Below are 17,851 nucleotides of genomic sequence, written 5' to 3'. Positions count from 1 at the left end.
CAGCTAGCTAGTTATTTCACAATAATTCATATAGCAGAAGTACAAACACAAACAGAGACATTGTGACAAGTGTCACTTCATCACTCCAGTGCAGCCATATGGCTGGTGTAACAGAGATGCAGTGTGTGATATCAGATTCTTTATGACCATATCAGATATTGATTAAGTCATTATTCTCCAAAACTCCCAGGCAGCATCATCTCATAATGCGATACTTTTACATAGCCAGAAAATGTGAATCAAGACGCATAAATAATCCACAAAGCGAATCCCTGCATAAATTAAAGTATTTTGTTTCCATTAGCTCTTCTTTGAAACCCACAGACAAATTATATACAGTATCTGAGTTTCTAAGCACATTGCCATTTCATACAAGTTGTAAAGTCTTATATTACAACATGTTTGGTTTTTTTGGGAATCAGGTGGCTTACAACTCATGCATGGATTTCATATCCTCATCTTACTTTCATCCACATCAAGTGTCATTTTAAAATTACAGTGACATATTAGGTCACGTTACAGTAACATATGGAGCTGATTCGTAGATTGCATGTGAAAACACACACAGTGATCAGTATGACAAAAAAACTCTCTGTTCCCAACTCAATCTGTCTGCACTGATGGAGGTGATCTGTGAGTGATTAGTCCAGCCTGGACTCCACCCCTGGACACCTGGTTCACTTCAGATGCAGGAGGAACTCTTTTTGTGTTAATCAGGACAGAAATTGAGAGGCAGAGCTCAACTATAAGGATTTTTATGCTTGCCCGGTCAGACTTCTACACTTCAGAATTCAGGGGACACGTTACCAGTTAACTTAATTACATGAAACATAAAAATTCGAATTTCTTGATTTAAATAAACCTTTTAAGTTGCAGAAGTTATTTTGATAAATTCTGTTGACATAATAATGTGGATCAGCTTAATATTGCGTGTAATAATATTGGTTGACCAGCAACAGGAATATGAACCAGGTTAACTCCATCTGCAGGCTCAACAAAACACACACAGCAAAGTGGTTCACACCCAACTCTTCACAGGAAAATGCAGACAAGGGCCGAATCACTAATTTTACACTTCCCGACTGGAGTAAATCTGGACATTTTAAGTGTGTGTATGGACATAGTGAGAGGATATCCTACAGAGAAAAGGCAAGTAGGAAATGGGAGTAAGTGCATTAGCAAGAACGCTTACCAAGGTAGCCATCCTGGTTGATATCTCCAAGAGGGGCGATGGCACTTCCGTACCGGCCGAACAGGTGCGTTCCAGTGAGTGTGATGGGAGGAGAGAAGAGAAGCACGTCCTCTTGCAGGTACAAGTACACACGGCCCACCTCACGTGGTTTACTCTCAAACTCACGGTCCATGTAGAGTGGGGCTCCAACTAGCACGTCATCTAGCCTGTGTGCGCACAAATAAATTCACAAAAACACCGTTGCATTTTTAAATGCCCATAAATAACATTTTGAGAATAACCAGGAAGAAAACCAACAACGATGGTGGCAGGATTGCTTGATAAAGTGGAATGAAACGTTAAAAAAAAAAAATCACATTTGTATTTCTTGGACTTCTCAGATCTAAGATAACAGATAGCACAAAGTTGTTTTATTCTAAAAAGAAATCCCTGGGATTTATACGTTTCAGCATTTGGTAGCCAAAATAACAAAAACGATACATTGACTTCAACACGAAAGACTGATTGGCTCAGTTTCCAGCAAATGAGCCATTTAAACAGCTATACATGTAATGAGCTGTAATTCACTCTCTGTGCGTTGGTCATTGCTGGTGTATCATTTAACTGCTCTTTCTCTGTGTATACTGCTGATTTACTGTGTATTCAACTATGTACGGTTAGTAAGGAAGCCTTTCAGTTAATGGCATAAACACATGTCAGAATTTCAGACATAAGAGAAGGAGCTTTGGCACTGATGTGTCAGCAAGGTTTTGAATCCTCATAAGACCAAATTAGAAACAAGTTTTATATATATCAAATTTCCCCCCTGGACGATGCGAGCATTTAAACAAGGGTCAAGTAAACCAAAGCGTAATGCATGGGTCTAAATAAGCCAAACCCTAAAGAAAAACTGATGGTCCCATTTATATATTTTTTTATATACTGTAGTTTATATGGTCCGATTTCGCTCTGAATACACCTTGTAACTAAATACAGCAAGGTAAATTAAATTAGCTCAAAATAAATAATACGGGCAGATAAGAAAGCCTTGTTACAGTGCAGACAGACCATGAGGAACACCTAGTAACTATGACTATGGAATGTGCACTTTTGAGTTGTACACATGGGGGTGGAGCTCTGATTTCATAAGAAAGAACTCATTGCAGACAGACTTATATTAGTGCCACCTCTTGCATTGGAGTCATTGGACATTGTTTTTCCCAGTTTACTTACCCATCTCCATTTAGATCAGTCACGGCAATGGTGTATCCAAAATAAGAGGCCATCTGTGAGAAACAGTCATATATGAAATCAAATGAAATTGAAATGGGGCACAAAGAGAGAAATGGGACACATTGCTATGATATCTTCTGCTGACTACTTGTAGTCCCTTTAACCAAGCGCTACAAAACAGCGTCATTTTACAATAAGGTCTCATTTGTTAATGCATTAACTAAAAATTATCTATATATTTTAACAGCAATTAACCTTCGTTAATATTAGTTAATAAAAAGTGTTAGTTCACAATGCATTAACTAATGTTAATAGATACAACTTTTGATCTTAAAAATGTATTAGTAAATGTTGAGATGAGCATTAACTAAGATTAATAAATGCTGTATATGTATCGTTCATTGTTAGTTCATGTTAACAAAAGTGTTACAAAAAAACCTTAAAAAAGGTTGGACAGTCACTCACCTGCTCCCCAGTAAAATTCTGAATAAACGTCAGGTTTGTTGCATTGATCACAGCCACCTAAAAAAAAAAGTCTGATTATATTATTGCTCATAAAACAGTTTTAACATTCATGACAGATAGTCATGATTCTGGATTATTCCCTGATGTACTGCAGGACTTGTGTATCTGACCACATGCCTGTCCTCCACTCAAAACCAGAGTGATTTTCCTCATGTTAGGCATCTAGCACTCTAATAATTACATCCAGATTGATCTTAGTGGATGTTTTATGGGGCACGTATGACCCTAAATCAAACAAAGCCACATATGGCTAATACCCAAGAATATAAATGCAGTGAAAAAAAAAGTCCCAAATTCACTGTCTGTTTCACAAACCACCCATCCAGCTGAATATGATTCTGTTTAATTGAGGGCCAAAGGGGATACCCCTACGTCCTAGATGCTACAGTCCTAATTGGGAATTCCTTCTTAAGACTTCAAATCACATCCAGATGAGAAACTCACATCCACTTACACAAGTGACTTAGAGGTTGTACTCTTACCAGAATACATAGAGCTTTTCTTTGTTTATTTGGATAAATAAATGTTTAAATTTGAGTACAAATGAAGTGGATAACCTCTCGAACATTTCTCACATTCTTCCTTCCCCCTTGACCTTCACCTCTGACCTTTGATTCTTGATCGTACCATGACAGAAACACAGGAAACATAGTATGTTTAGAACTGTGTACTTACATAACCAAAGTTTTGAGCTCCTCGAGGAACCCCTGCTACCAGTTCTGCATAGAGGACATAAGAAAATCATACATTATAAGTATACATACATACCCGAGATATTTACATATGTGCCAGCAGGTTTATATATTTTAGACTAGCAGAGTTTGAAGAAACAAATGATGTGCTTCAGTAGGGAACAATAATAAAACATTCCCTTTTCCTGTCTTGAGAAGAGTGCGTATGAGTGAATGTTTCACACACACACACACACACACAACCACTTATCTAGGTGAGACTTGTGAGTGTTGTAAATCTCTTCTCTGTCAACACCATGTCAGTCACTCATTTATTATAAATATTTAGAAGAGAGAGACAGAGAGGAGAATGACACATAGCGAAGGAGACAGAGGCTGTCTGAGGCCTGATGGATGATCTTGGAGATAGTGATGTGGTGGGAGGGTTTGTGGCTGTCTGTCAGATCTGTCCCACCCACTGAGATCGGAAAGGAACCATTCAAAAGTTTGCCTCCTTTCGAACTCGAAATCTCTCAGACTCCCAGGGACCCGTCACACCCCGCTCGTCCTCAACCCTTCCCCCCATAACCTCAAATTTCCCGCCTCCTTTGACCGCAAAGTGAGCCACAGCAAGACCCCATTTATGAAACTCTGACAAAAAGAGATCAGCATGTCTCTCCTCTCTGGATTCCCCACAAATCCAAACCAGATAGAACATATGTATGAGAAAGACAGAGAGGGCATTCTGGGAAGAATGAACTGAGCCCACTGATAGCGTTGTATATTTGTGCATGCTGTCTGCGTTGTTTTAGCGTCAGAATTGTGCAAATCAAGTATACTTCCAAAAAAAGGTGCTGAATTTTGTCACAACTCTGATTCATCATGTGGCTTTCTATTGTTCCGCCTGTATTATTATAGAGGTTATCAGTGCATTTTAAGGTAAAAAGCTGATTTTGGAAGTTAAAGGGTTAGTTCACCCAAAAATGAAAATTCTCTCATTAATTACTTACCCTCATGTTGTTCGACACCCGTAAGACCTCCGTTCATCTTCGGAACACAAATAAAGATATTTTAGTTGAAATCTGATGGCCCTGAAAGGCCTCCATTGGCACAATGGCACTTTACACTCTCAAGACCCTTAAAAGGTACTAAAGACGTCATTACAAAGTCCATCTCACTACATTGGTTCTAAAATAACTTTATGAATCAGCGAGAATAGTTTTTGTGCGCAAAAAAACCCTAAATAACGACTTACATAGTGATGACGATTTCAAAACACGGCCTCATGAAGCTTCGAAGCGTTATGAATCAGTGATTCGAATCATGATTCGGATCGCGTGTCAAACCGTCAAACTGCTGAAATTTGGCGATCCGAACTGCTGATTCGACTCACTGATTCATAACGCTTCGAAGCTTCATGAGGCCTTGTTTTGAAATCGTCATCACTATATAAGTCGTTATTTAGGGTTTTTTTGCGCACAAAAAATATTCTCGCCAATTCATAAAGTTATTTTAGAACCACTGTAGTGAGATGGACTTTGTAACGACGTCTTTAGTACCTTTTAAGGGTCTTGAGGGTGTAAAGTGCATTGTGCCAATGGAGGCCTTTCAGAGCATCAGATTTACACTAAAATATCTTCATTTGTGTTCTGAAGATGAACGGAGGTCTTACGGGTGTCGAACGACATGAGGGTGAGTAATTAATGACAGAATTTTCATTTTTGGGTGAACTAACCCTTTAAGTATTTTGACAGTACAAGCACAGCTGGCAGTTTATTTTTTACTGTTAATTAAACAGGATTTTTTTTTTAAAGAAAATGTGTACTTTTGTCAATAAGGTCAATCTATAATATGATATGTCATAATAATTTATATAAGATGATTTTATACCAGATTTTAGAGTCTGGATTGTGGGCGGTTAGTAAATAAGATGCAGGGTTTTACAGAACGATACTGTCTGATGGATAGGTATGCTAATGATTGCTTGTGAGTCGATGTGGGTGCACATGTGTGTGTTAGAGAGGGATGACAGACTGCAGACAGGCTGTTTGTCACTGGGTGGCATGTCAGGGACAGAATCCTGTGAGGGCTCTGTAATTATGGTCTGAGGTTGAAGGGTCCGATCAAAGCTCAGCAAGCAACAAATCCACAAAACAACCACACACAGAGACAGAACTCGGTCTCTCTCATACACTTGTATTCATACACAAAATCGACAAAATATGCTAAAGTTTGTTTATGTGTCTGAGATAAAGGTCTGCTACTCAACCCGAGCATTACGACATGTGACAAACCGACGAAAGAACATATTTTGAAGAAAGTTTTTGTCCACACAATGAAAGTCAATGGGGTCCAAAATAACACTGGAGCTCACTGACTTTCATTATATGAAAGAAAAAAAAACAGCAACACTTGGATGTGTTTCAAAATATCTTGGGTTTAGAATGACATGAAGGTGAGTAAATGATGACAGAATCTTTTTTGGGCGTCTTCCCTCTCTTAGTTGCTCTTTAAATCGCAATGCGCTCTGATTGGTCGGCAGGACTAGTGTGTTGTGATTGGTCAATTGACCAATCGGTAAGCCCCACCCCCCTAGTTACTGTTGCTAACTCGGACAAACAAACGGAGTTGCTATATCTTACAATGACAGCTGTCAGTGTGAAAACCTTATCCCAAGATGTTTTTGGACACAGAATGTAGCTTATACCCCGTCCGAATGATGGCCAAACTTTACTGATGGTTTATCAAGTTTATTATGTCCTTTTTCACTCCAAAAAAACCATCGTAAGAGCTGAACAAACAAAGCATAAGAAGTGCGCATTAACGTCTCATTCACAAACTATCTCGCTCCGTTGCACTACCATTAACATACACAGCAAATTACATAAAAACACTCTAACAGTAAACAAACATATACACAGACCTTATGCCTTTTCGAGGGTGCAGTTAATAACTGGTAAACTTTGTATCTGCAAAACAACTCTGATAAACTGCGTGCAAGCTCTTCCTTTCACTACCCGTAGACTATAATACCCATCAAAATAGGAGTCCTCCTTAGTAGGACAGATAATGTAGACCTTAAACATATCTAAAATTAAATTAATTGACATATAACCAGTTTAATATGGAGAGGCACTGAAATGTAGACCTTCGTGTTTTTGACCTAACGTCACAGTGTTACATGACGTGAGAACAGTTAGTTATTACGGTTTGTATGTTAGCAGGGACTTTAATCGTAACTTAACGAGAGTAGGACAACCCGAAAATCCTCTCAGGATACCTGGAATCAGTGTTACAGTACCCCAGGCACAACATTTTAGCATTTTTGTAGCATAAACACCATCAAACCGATGAGAGCTTCGGAATTTTCAATGTTTCTCTATGGCGCTGACGCCTAAAGATGTCCGAGTTCCAGTCCCAGCGCAACTGATACTCAACTGCTATTGGCTCATCTGCGTTCGAGGGGAGGGGCTTACCAATAGGTCAATTGTTTCGAGCACGCTTCGAAAATTCTAATTTCACGTTCCCAGAAGAAAACGTTTCAGAGAGTTCAGAAACAGTGCTTACTTATATAGAGAATAACTCTCTTTGGACTTTGTAACTTTGCAGACTTTTACATGCTCAAAAGGCAACATTACAAGCTAATTGTAAGCATAATAGATCCTCTTTAGAAGTGCTCACCTTGTTCCGAATCCCCTGTGAACTCTCCGACCGCTACAGAGTACCCTAACAGACACAGAGAGGGAGAATGTAAGAAAACCAGAGACACTACAGTGAGAGAAACAGTTGATGCTGCTAACCAAAGTAGGACACTTTAAACATGTTTACTCATGTTGGGTTTATCTCGTCATTTTATTATTGATTGCACTATTATCATGACAGTCCAACTGTGAGGATGATTACTTACAGTACATGAGGGAAAATGCTCATAGGATTTTGAAGTGTGTATTTAAGGAATATTTGTGTGTGTGTGTGTGCGTGTGTGTGTGTGTGTGTGTGTTGGGGTCTGTAGTTCCAGATGGAAATGTTATCAGTAGGTACAAACTCAGCACCAAACTGAGCTATGGGACAGAGGGTCAAGGTTACCTCAACATCCACAAAAAAAGCTTGTGTGTGTGCATGTGCGTGTGTGTTTATTAAATTGACTGAGGGCTGGTTCCCCTGACCCATTAACAGGGCCTCGAGCAAATCGCTGGTGTCCCATAAAGCATCTTTACATTTCAAAGGCAAGCACACAGACACATCTCTTACCTAGGTAACTGTCATCATATGTGTCTGATGCAGCCACAGTCTGCTTCTCTCCCTGAACTTTGCGCAGGATATTTTTCAGGGAATAGCCGTTCAATATTTCTGCAACTCCTGCAGTGATCACTTGACCTAAACACACAAATACACAATTCTGTTAGTTTTCACATACTGATTTTGTGTGAGTGTGTGTTGATGTGTATTAGACAATTGTAGTGGGAGATGTCATTACTCATTTTTTAAAGATCATTTTTTAAGATTTTGTAAAACATCAAACTTTAAATGCACAAAATTACTACAGAAAACCAAATGCACTAAAATAATAAAATTAACAAATATTTTTTGGTAAAATATATTCTAGGACTTACTAAAAATGAAATATAAAAAAAGAATCACCATTTGTCCATTAATGTCAATAATGTTACTGCAATATTTCATAAAATGAATTTTAATGAAAGAAAATTATAGCCTAAAGGTCATTTCATGTCCAAGAGTTTCTACATGTGACATTCTTTCAATTGAAAAGATCAGTTGTTTATAATAAAAAAAAAAAAAACAATTCGTAACATTTGAATATAGCACAATAGGTATAATTTAGGTTTGATAAGTTTCAGATTTGAAAGATTTTTCAAGTGGAAATACTAGCGCTATTGTAGATTAACCCAATAATTGATATTTTGGTCCAAGGATGACAGAAAGACACAAATAAAAAATTATGGGACACAACTTCACTCCCAAACAGTGTCAAAACCCCTCTGTAATGCTTTAACATCATGTCATTCTGCAATGACTTGGCCATTACACCAGCTCTGAGGAAAATAACACAGACGCAAGTTCACATCACAAATTAAGATTTGACATGGTGAATAAAGAAAAAGAGAGAGAGAGATATTTTCTCTGTTTTTGTTGTTCAAGGTCAATACACACATTAATCTAATTTACTACCAGGCTACAGCCTGACCTGAACCCTAACCATGAATCTCTCTTAATGTGTGTGTTTAGCTGTGTGTCTGTGTGTACATGTGTCTCTATTAACTTGCATTTGTTTTCTGGACACATAACACAACGTGATACTTTTTCTCCTCACAATTTGTTGTCTTTCCTCAAAACAAAAAAAAGAAAATGATGAAAGGCAAAGGTTAAGATGGACTGAGCGTGGGAAAATAGGAGAGGAGAGAAAGCGAGTGGCAGGTCATAACTTCTAATGCATTAGTATTTGTCCACAGCATGAAGTATATGAGAGAGAGAGAGAGAGAGAGAGAGAGAGAGAGAGAGAGAGAGAGAGAGAGAGAGAGAGAGAGAGAGAGAGAGAGAGAGAGAGAGAGTCCCTGTGCCCGACATTATATTTGTCTCATCCCCAGTTATTGGTCTCTCCATTACAATCAAAAACCAATAACACATGTGAGACATGATGTGGAACCCAGTATTATCAGTATTTATTAATGACTGCAACTGACTTTTTTTGGGGGGGGGGGGGGGGGGGTCTAAAGAGCTCATACAGTATGTTTTCATGTCTTAACATATGACTGCAATTACACAACAATCAACATGTGATCCAAATTCAAACACAAACAATCACATATACATCCGGCCACAAAATATTTAGCTGTGCCTCATATAGTCTGGGCCAAACATTCATTCCACACATTTTTAAGAGGTGAAAATCTTCTTTTGCTCTCTCTACAAGCAATACCTAAGCTTTCCCACATCTTTTGGATTTGACACATGATTTCTATAACTTATTCAGTCATTCAGGATGAAGGGATAAAACATAACTGTAACAATAACTGATAAAAATATTGTATAGACATTGCACTAAGAGAGTCTGTTTATTATTAGTATTAGAGTGGAACATAAACATTTGCATTATAGAAACTTCCAATGCATTAATAAAGCTATATGTAGATATTGAATCAACTCAACTTGGTAATCAACCAGTTGATACTGACCGTCTCGAAATGGACAAATAGTTGCTGTTTCAATCCCTAACATAAACATTGCTAAACAAATGCAGGTGTACAGATCTCTGCATGCATTCTCTTCAAACCTACTTCATTGTTAATTAAGCAGAATGTATAAAAGTGAGGAAGTGCAGGCGTTCATTTCCCTGCAGTCACTGGCGTTTCAAAGCGATGATTATATCTCTAACTGTGAGCCAACACTAAAGCCACTGACCAAAGAGAGCAGCTCACTGACCTCGACCTGTCTTCTATTATCACAACCGCTATATTACTGACACCGCTGACCCATCTGTGATGAGAGAACTGTGACAGAACACTTCACTGAGGAGTGAACGCTGAGCTCTGATTGGCTGAACAGACTCAGCAATGGTAGCGCTAACACACCGAGATAATCCCTGATTATTTTGCTAACAGGGCTCACGGGAGGTGACGTGTCATCTGTCTGAGTGTCTGCTATTCTGCTCTGGAGGTGGAGGGAAGGGTCAGCCTGGTCAGTTTGTTGGACGGAGCTGAGATTCTTGGGCTCCTGTGAGACTGAGTCTGGGATATGAGAGGCTTGTGTTTGCCAATCTCACTCAGAGAGACTCCGTAAAAGGATGGAATGATGGAAAAGACAAAATAATGAGGAGAAGTGTGTTACCTTGCCAGTAGAAACTCCCTGGTCCTCCCACAACTAGAGTCCCTTCCTGAAAGAGGGAGAAAAAATGAGTGAGGAACTAGGAAAGAAGGTAGAAATGAGGACACAGACCTCAAAAATGTTTCTGTGCGTTTGCTTGCGTATTTTGAGCAGGAAAGACTTGGAAAGAGATGGGTGCTAAAAATGTTGCGTACAAGAGTGAGTAATAGAGATTAAAGAAATAAGGCATCCTGATTGAATGAAGGGTCAAGGTGATAAAGTGGGGTCCAAAAGTAATTTTTCCATTCAAAAAAGGAAGTGAATGATTTTAAACAAAAAATAATGACATCATGTCACATAGGAAGGAACCATAAAGATGAAATACATAGACATAGTTAAGGGAGGGAGATTTGTTACCTTAGTGAAATCAACACTAAAGCCTGCCTGGCAGAAGCCCTGGCCCTCGGGGTCCGGGTTATCTACAAAGATCAGAGCAACCTCAGTAACACAAGTCATTAGGATATGCCTGAGTATATAAAGTTCCAGCACTTTGAAGACAAATCTGTAATATATTTATGTAAATGGGTGATGTGATGCAATGAAATGTAGTTGTCACAAGTTCACACTTCATATTATTCTTGAATGAGATCGTGTAAATATGAGGTCTATAATTGCATGTATTGATCATTATCAATATATTCAGTAATTAAGCATAATATAATTGGATTCACGAGCTAAGCCACTGGCATTTCTTTACATCACAATTCACACTTCCAAATTGTCATAATTTCTTTATAAAATGAAGTGGCAACTATGGTCTATAATTAATCTCAGTCTCAACCATAACCAAACCTGAATCTAAAATCAGAGGAAGAAGACTGATTGATAAAAATGATGTAAACCCAGGCCAAAATCTAATCCTAAAATCTGATTGGAGGATAGGAATGTTGTTCCAGGACAAAAAAAGAAACATGCTGAAATATTATGTACAGTAAGTTATGTCCTGTGTGTGTTGATATACTCTGTTATACAGTAGGTGGGGTGAGTTAATGAGGCATAACATCACTTCCAAATCCCAACGGCTGCAACACAGCATGTTCTCCGGAATACAAAAAACTCTCTCTCTCATTCCATCTCTGTTTCTCTTCTTTCACTACTCTGCCAGACTTTGCCTAGTATTTCACTTATGCAACACAAATGTGTGTGTAATGGCACGCATGAATGTGTCTAGTCCACAGCGAACACAAGTTGGATAATATTAACGAAGAGCGTCCCTGCCCTGCGCCATGGCGAGGACTCCTAGCTGACCTGCCAGGGAGACGGCTGGCACTTGAAACTATTTGACAAAGAGTCAGGAAAGTAATTCACAGTTATTATGTCATATAATAATTTCCCCTCTGAACAGATGAGGCACAGTTATCATTAATAATCCACCAAACTAACTGTTAATACAGACTGTCACAGTGTGTGTGTGTCTGTACATTTAAGAAAATGTGTGTATCTGATATGATGGCAAAAAATCTGAGTAAATTTATCAACTACCCTTAACTGTGAATGAGACTTCAAAGTACAGGAAATAAGCTGGAAATTACACCAAAACAAACATGTGAGTTTCCCCTCTGATCTCCGTTTACAGCAGGGCATATGATTGCCATGCCAACTGGCTCAAATGGGCAGTCCGAGATGCAGCAGATGCATCTGTTATTCTGTGTGAAAAGCAGGGCTCATTTTTACTAGTCAGCTAGTCATCCAGAAAAGTAATCGGCTAGTAGACTGACGGCAGAAGGTCTGGACTCCATCGCAGCTTTCATTGGTCAAGGACCAAAACGGTACACTTAAAACGTACTTTGTGAACAAGTGTTTTGGGTTCATGCTATTTTAAGTCCTGAATAATTGTCCATTAGTACGAAACTGTCATGCAGCTACTCAACCTTTCAAAAGTTAGGGTCAGTAAGATTTTTTTTGTTATTTATCAAAGCTCAACAAAAATACAGTAAAAACAATAATACTGTGAAATAATACTACAATTTAAAATAACTTCTTTATTTGAATATATTTTAAGATGTAATTTATTTATGTGATGGCAAAGCTGAATTTTCACCATCATTACTCCAGTCTTCAGGTCACATGATCCTTCAGAATTCATTCATATATACTGATTTGGCCTATACTGATTATAGAATAAGCACAGAATCATAATTAGCAGACCCAGACCTAGAACCAACAAGCAGGCCCGGTTCCAGAATCAAATCACTGAGGGTGCTTCTGAAATTACTGAGGGAGCTCTAGTAAAGTGCAGATAGGCTAAGCAACGACTCCACCATAGCAGTGTACAGTAAGAAATGTATGATTATTTATTTAGGTCATCACTTTTACCAATAACTGGAATTTCAAAAATATTTTGCAACAAAATGTCTATTAATCTATTAGTCTGCCTTTACATTGCTTTAAAGCGTTACTGGTATTTTAACACGTCATCTTCCTGAGAACCAGAAAAAAAGGTCTTGTGAATTTAGATTTTTTTCCCCGGTCATATACTACATTCTTTGGAGCATAAAAAACAAATTGATATTTTGTATTTAATTCCTATGTTATATGCTGTATCCTCTGCTCTGTATAGGACACCAGAACCCATTTATTGAGAAAATTAAAAGACATGAATAGACAAATAATGGGATTTTTGGATTATAATACTTTATTAATGGGTAATAATATTTTCATAAGAATATCCAGACTTAAAACTGTGTATGTTGTCAGAGAAATTCCCTAAAATATAATGTCCTCTACAGAGGCAAAACCTCTATTCTGGGTCTCAGGAGGATATTTCTGTCTCATGCAGAATGGCATTTATATTTATATTTATAATATACATTTATATTTATAATATATATATTTATATTTATATTATAAGATGTCACTTCCGAAACTTTGCTGGATGCAATTGGCCGTCGGTCGTCTTAGCAACAATAGTTTTATTCAATGAGTGTTATACCGTAGCCTCGAAAGCGAGCCAAGATCGCTACGATCACTAAAATGCTGTTGCTTTGTCAGTTCATCGCGGTCTCACAAACTTCCGTCATAAAAATGAAGTCTTCAACAATAAATCTCTTGATGAGAGGTTTCGCGATCCTGCATTAACTCAGAAACTGGCGCTTTTGAGCGGTCGAGATTCTGATCGCGTTCTAGAGATCAACAGCTATATCTGTGATTGGCTACATTACTCACCGCTGCAAAAACACGCTGTAAATAGATGCATTTGACGCTTTCCAGAGCTCGGACACAAATTTGCAAATCTGCCAATCGGTTTCGCCAATATTATTACAGTATCAACTGAGGGTGATTTTGCTTGGCCTGCCAACAAGTCGACTACTGTATTAACAGAACTATTGGACTCTCTGGTGCAGCCCTATCGCAAAGCGTGATGGGAATGTGTTTCTGTTCTAAATCAAGCGTGTTGCACACGTCCTGAAACGTGAAGCCAAAGCATCTCGATTGCACCCAGGTGGTTGGTCCCACTATAGCTCATAAACCCCGCCCCCTCCATGTATTCTAATGGGACACGAGACAAACTAAACAATCAAATTACACTTAAAATAAAAGAATTTCAAAGATGGTTTCCATTATTTTAGGTACTTTTGTATCATGCTGATGTAAGTTCAAGTGTTCGTTTTTTAAAATAAGTTTGGTTTTATTTAGATTGCTCTGAGTGAAGTCACTGACGCACCAACTGACTTTTTTCAGGATTTTCGGGAGGAGATTGGAGCTTTTGCTTTAATTTCTACATTTTCACTGTTTATTTCACACCGACATAATGAGTTGTTCTGTACTAACAGATACTGCGAGAGTGTGGGCGGGATTTAGATATCGTAGCTCTACTTCCTGCCCTCTACTGAACTCAGGTCCCGAGGTCACTACTGCGCAGACGCAGGTCCCAAATCCAGGGTTCATACACATTTCTAACAATACAGAATCAGAATCAATACATTTCCATGACTTTTCCATGACTTAAGAAAATATTCAGGACTTAACCTTCCATGAAAGTCTGTGTATACGTAAATCTATATGCACTCTAAAAAAAAAGGTTCTATATGGCACCAAAAATGGTACTTGGCTCGTAATCATAGGGGAACCTTTTTTAGTGCTATATAGCACCAATTTTGGTGCTTCAGTGGTTCTTCAGCGGTTCTTCAGAGGTTCTTTGACTAAGGTGCTATATAGCACCTTTGAAGAACCGCTGAAGAACCACTGAAGCACCAAAATTGGTGCTATATAGCACTAAAAAAGGTTCCCCTATGATTATGAGCCAAGAACCATTTTTGGTGCCATATAGAACCTTTTTTTTTTAGAGTGTGGTTGAATACAAAATAAACGCTGACACACCAGTAAAACGGTTAGATAAAATACTGTCTGACCCTACCAATGGATTAACATGCATCAATGGAAGGCAACAATGATAAATAAGTAAATAAAAGTGTCCAGTAACACTGACAGTAACTTTACAAGGTGGCAGTGCCAGAGACAAAGTTTTGGAATACAAAATTGGGTAACTAAGAAGATTTTAAAACAGCTTTGCGTCCTAGTATTTACAATTCATCTCATTGGAAACCCATCAATCATTAACCATTAACATGATTTCCAAGAGCATTTTATTTATTTATAAGTGCCTTTTTTTAATGATTACCTTTGTTGTCGTTTGTCAAATACTTACATTTAACCAACTACTATCAATCAGAATACTAGACTGTTACCAGTAAAATTTGATCATTAACAAAAGCCATCTTTACACTGCAAAGGTGGAACAGAATCTGCAGAAGCTGTATCTGAAATATGTAATAGCTTAAATGTTTATTTACACACTGTTTAATGTAACTCAAATTATAAAATGAACAGGAACTCTTTACAGAGTCATTGTCAGTTATTGATATGTTCTTGATATTGTAGGCTAATAATGATTCGTCGATTAAAAGATACATAAAATGTTTTTGTGTTTGGGGAAACTGCACGTCATATTCTGACTACACAGATAAAACTACAAACATTTATGAATTATTTTAATGCTTTTTATGCAGTAGAAAATGAAGACTTTGTGTGATCTTACCAGCATGTGAATAGATTATATTAATCGGAATAAACTATACAGAAAGGGAGCAGAGAATGTGACCGATCGTGAAGCTGTCCATAACTTGGGTCTAGCGCGAGTTTAAGCGCTCTCACAAACTCTCCCGTTAAAATCACGAAAGCTGACACCATCTGCACTTTTTTGTTTATGATGACTGGAGAATTCACGAGTTTCACTAAGAATTCAGTCAGAGAGTGCGCGCACTGAACAAAACTCTGTTTCAGCGATGACTAATCTGAACGCCTCTAATTGGCCATCACGCTCGACAGAAACGCATGTGATTGGTTATAATGCTCAACGCTGCAAAAGGAAATCTGACGGACGGAATGCAGCAGTCGGGTGGATCGAAGGAATGAAGTACGTTTACGAAGTTTCAAAGTTTGTTTAACCAATATTATCACTTAAACATATATTCTATTACATACATTTTTTAAAACAAATTTCCATGACTTTTCCAAAACTTTCTGGTTCATTTATTTTTACAAAACTTTTCCAGGCCTGGAAATCGCTACTTTAAAATTCAATGACTTTTCCAGGTTTTTTATGACCGTACGAACCCTGCAAATCACTGCAAGATGTCAGTGCCATATTCGAACATTGGCAGCTTCACTTTTCTACAATGGAAGATAGTGAAGGGGCGTTGTCCATCTATTTTTACAGTCTATGTTCTAAAAAAACTTATCTAAACTGCACGCTCACTGGTTCTGTGTCAATGGTTTCTTTGTGTAAGAAAAATACTCACTGGATCTACAAGGTGAATACTCAGCATAGGCACTGAAGTTCTGCACAGCCACATAACAGGTTCCCACTGGATCCATCTCAGTGCTGACCTTCACTGTCCTCCAGTGATAGAGGGGAGCGCAGGCCTACAGACACACACAAGCACCATGTTACAGTAAATAATAGCACTGATATAGATGTCGGTCGAACATAAGGACGTTCCTTGGGACTTAGCTGGAGATGGAAAAATACATCCGTCTTGTGTCATTTTCTGAATAAAAGCAGTTTAAAGAGCTAAATGTTTCAGTGTTTGGTCGCTTGGAGAACAAAAGTCACACTTGGGCACCGTGCCTTCCCTCATGTAAAAACTCTGGTCTATTTCATTTCAAACATCAGCAGTTCTCCACCTCGCATGGTCAACCTCAAATCAACATTTTCCAAAAACCCCCTCAGCAACGGGACAGAGCCACATTGCCTATCAAAACATTTTCCCAAAACAAGCCTCCCATGCATTCATGAATGAAACCGTGATTCTGACTCCCATGCATTCATGAATGAAACACTAATGCAGTGCTATTAAAAAAACATTAAACCCATTGATTCCAACCACATCCATGAACGCACGGAAGCATACGTCCAGCATGAGGATGACTGCAAATGGTCTTTAAATGGATTATGTTCCTGAGCATCACTTACCACCACTTTGCCTTTGTGGGTCCTGACAGTGGCTCCAAACCACTGATGGGATTTAAATTCAAGAGGCTCCCGTGTGCCGTTCACTTTGATCATCCTGTTATCTGGGCAAAAGACAGAGGAAGAATCAGGAAAAGTCAACGAAAAACAGAGCGAGGGACTTCATTATATAATAATAAACAGAAAACATCAGGCAGCTGAGTAAGACATTGCGAGCACTTGTGCCATTATACTCACTTTCGAAAAATATGAGCCATGAAACAGCAAATTAGCCTTGTTTCAAATGAGTGTTTTTGTTTATGCGAAGGCAAATCTACAGGGGGTCGTTTTACTCTGAGAGTGTGTACACACATGCACATGATTCTGTGGATCTGTATCTACAGGGGTTCTGTGCGATCCAGAAAAGATCCAAATACAGCTGGGCCTGTTTAGAGCTCCATAAGGTACAGTCTTCACCTCATAAAAACACATCAACTTTAATACTTCTCTGCTTTCTTCTCGCCATCTCTCAGGCCTTTACTATGGGCCTTGTTCTTCACGCTAAATGCATAAAATCATCATCACATGCATAAAGTCATTTTCTCTATAAATCTCTTTCTTTACTAAAGTGAGCATGACCAATACTGTGGAAACTATAACTGACAAATTTCTAAAGATGCAGTCACATTTAGAGTTATTCAGTGACTTAAAGTCATTTCAATAGGAATCAATGTGATTAGGAATTTGGTCAAGTGAATTAACTGACTTGACCAACAGAAAGCTGCTTGGTTTGAAAGTAACTCCTGTATGAGCTGTGCTGCAATGAACCATTTTTGCCTTTCTGCGAAGTTTAGCTGATCTGACCACTCTTAAAAGTATTCAAGTTTGGGATGTAGCTTGTTCCTCACTTGTTTGTTC

General features: G+C 38.3%; 1 protein-coding gene across 1 annotated transcript in view; it reads right to left on the bottom strand.

The window, feature by feature from the left end:
* Positions 1-17,851, bottom strand: part of itga8 (integrin, alpha 8) — an 89,125-nt gene that overhangs the window by 53,572 nt on the left and 17,702 nt on the right. The window contains exons 3-12 of the mRNA XM_079836657.1: positions 16,958-17,058; positions 16,284-16,407; positions 10,840-10,901; positions 10,447-10,492; positions 7,852-7,977; positions 7,282-7,326; positions 3,605-3,648; positions 2,870-2,926; positions 2,405-2,457; positions 1,193-1,398 (exon numbers count right to left, since the gene is read on the bottom strand). Of these exons, the coding sequence (XP_079692783.1) occupies positions 1,193-1,398; positions 2,405-2,457; positions 2,870-2,926; positions 3,605-3,648; positions 7,282-7,326; positions 7,852-7,977; positions 10,447-10,492; positions 10,840-10,901; positions 16,284-16,407; positions 16,958-17,058 (864 nt within the window). The remainder of the gene's footprint in view (positions 1-1,192; positions 1,399-2,404; positions 2,458-2,869; positions 2,927-3,604; positions 3,649-7,281; positions 7,327-7,851; positions 7,978-10,446; positions 10,493-10,839; positions 10,902-16,283; positions 16,408-16,957; positions 17,059-17,851) is intronic.

This window comes from Gobio gobio (genome assembly GCF_949357685.1).
Source record: "Gobio gobio genome assembly, chromosome: 15".
NCBI lineage: Eukaryota > Metazoa > Chordata > Actinopteri > Cypriniformes > Gobionidae > Gobio > Gobio gobio.
Note: the sequence above shows the minus strand (reverse complement) of the source record. Positions and strands in the feature narration are given on the sequence as shown.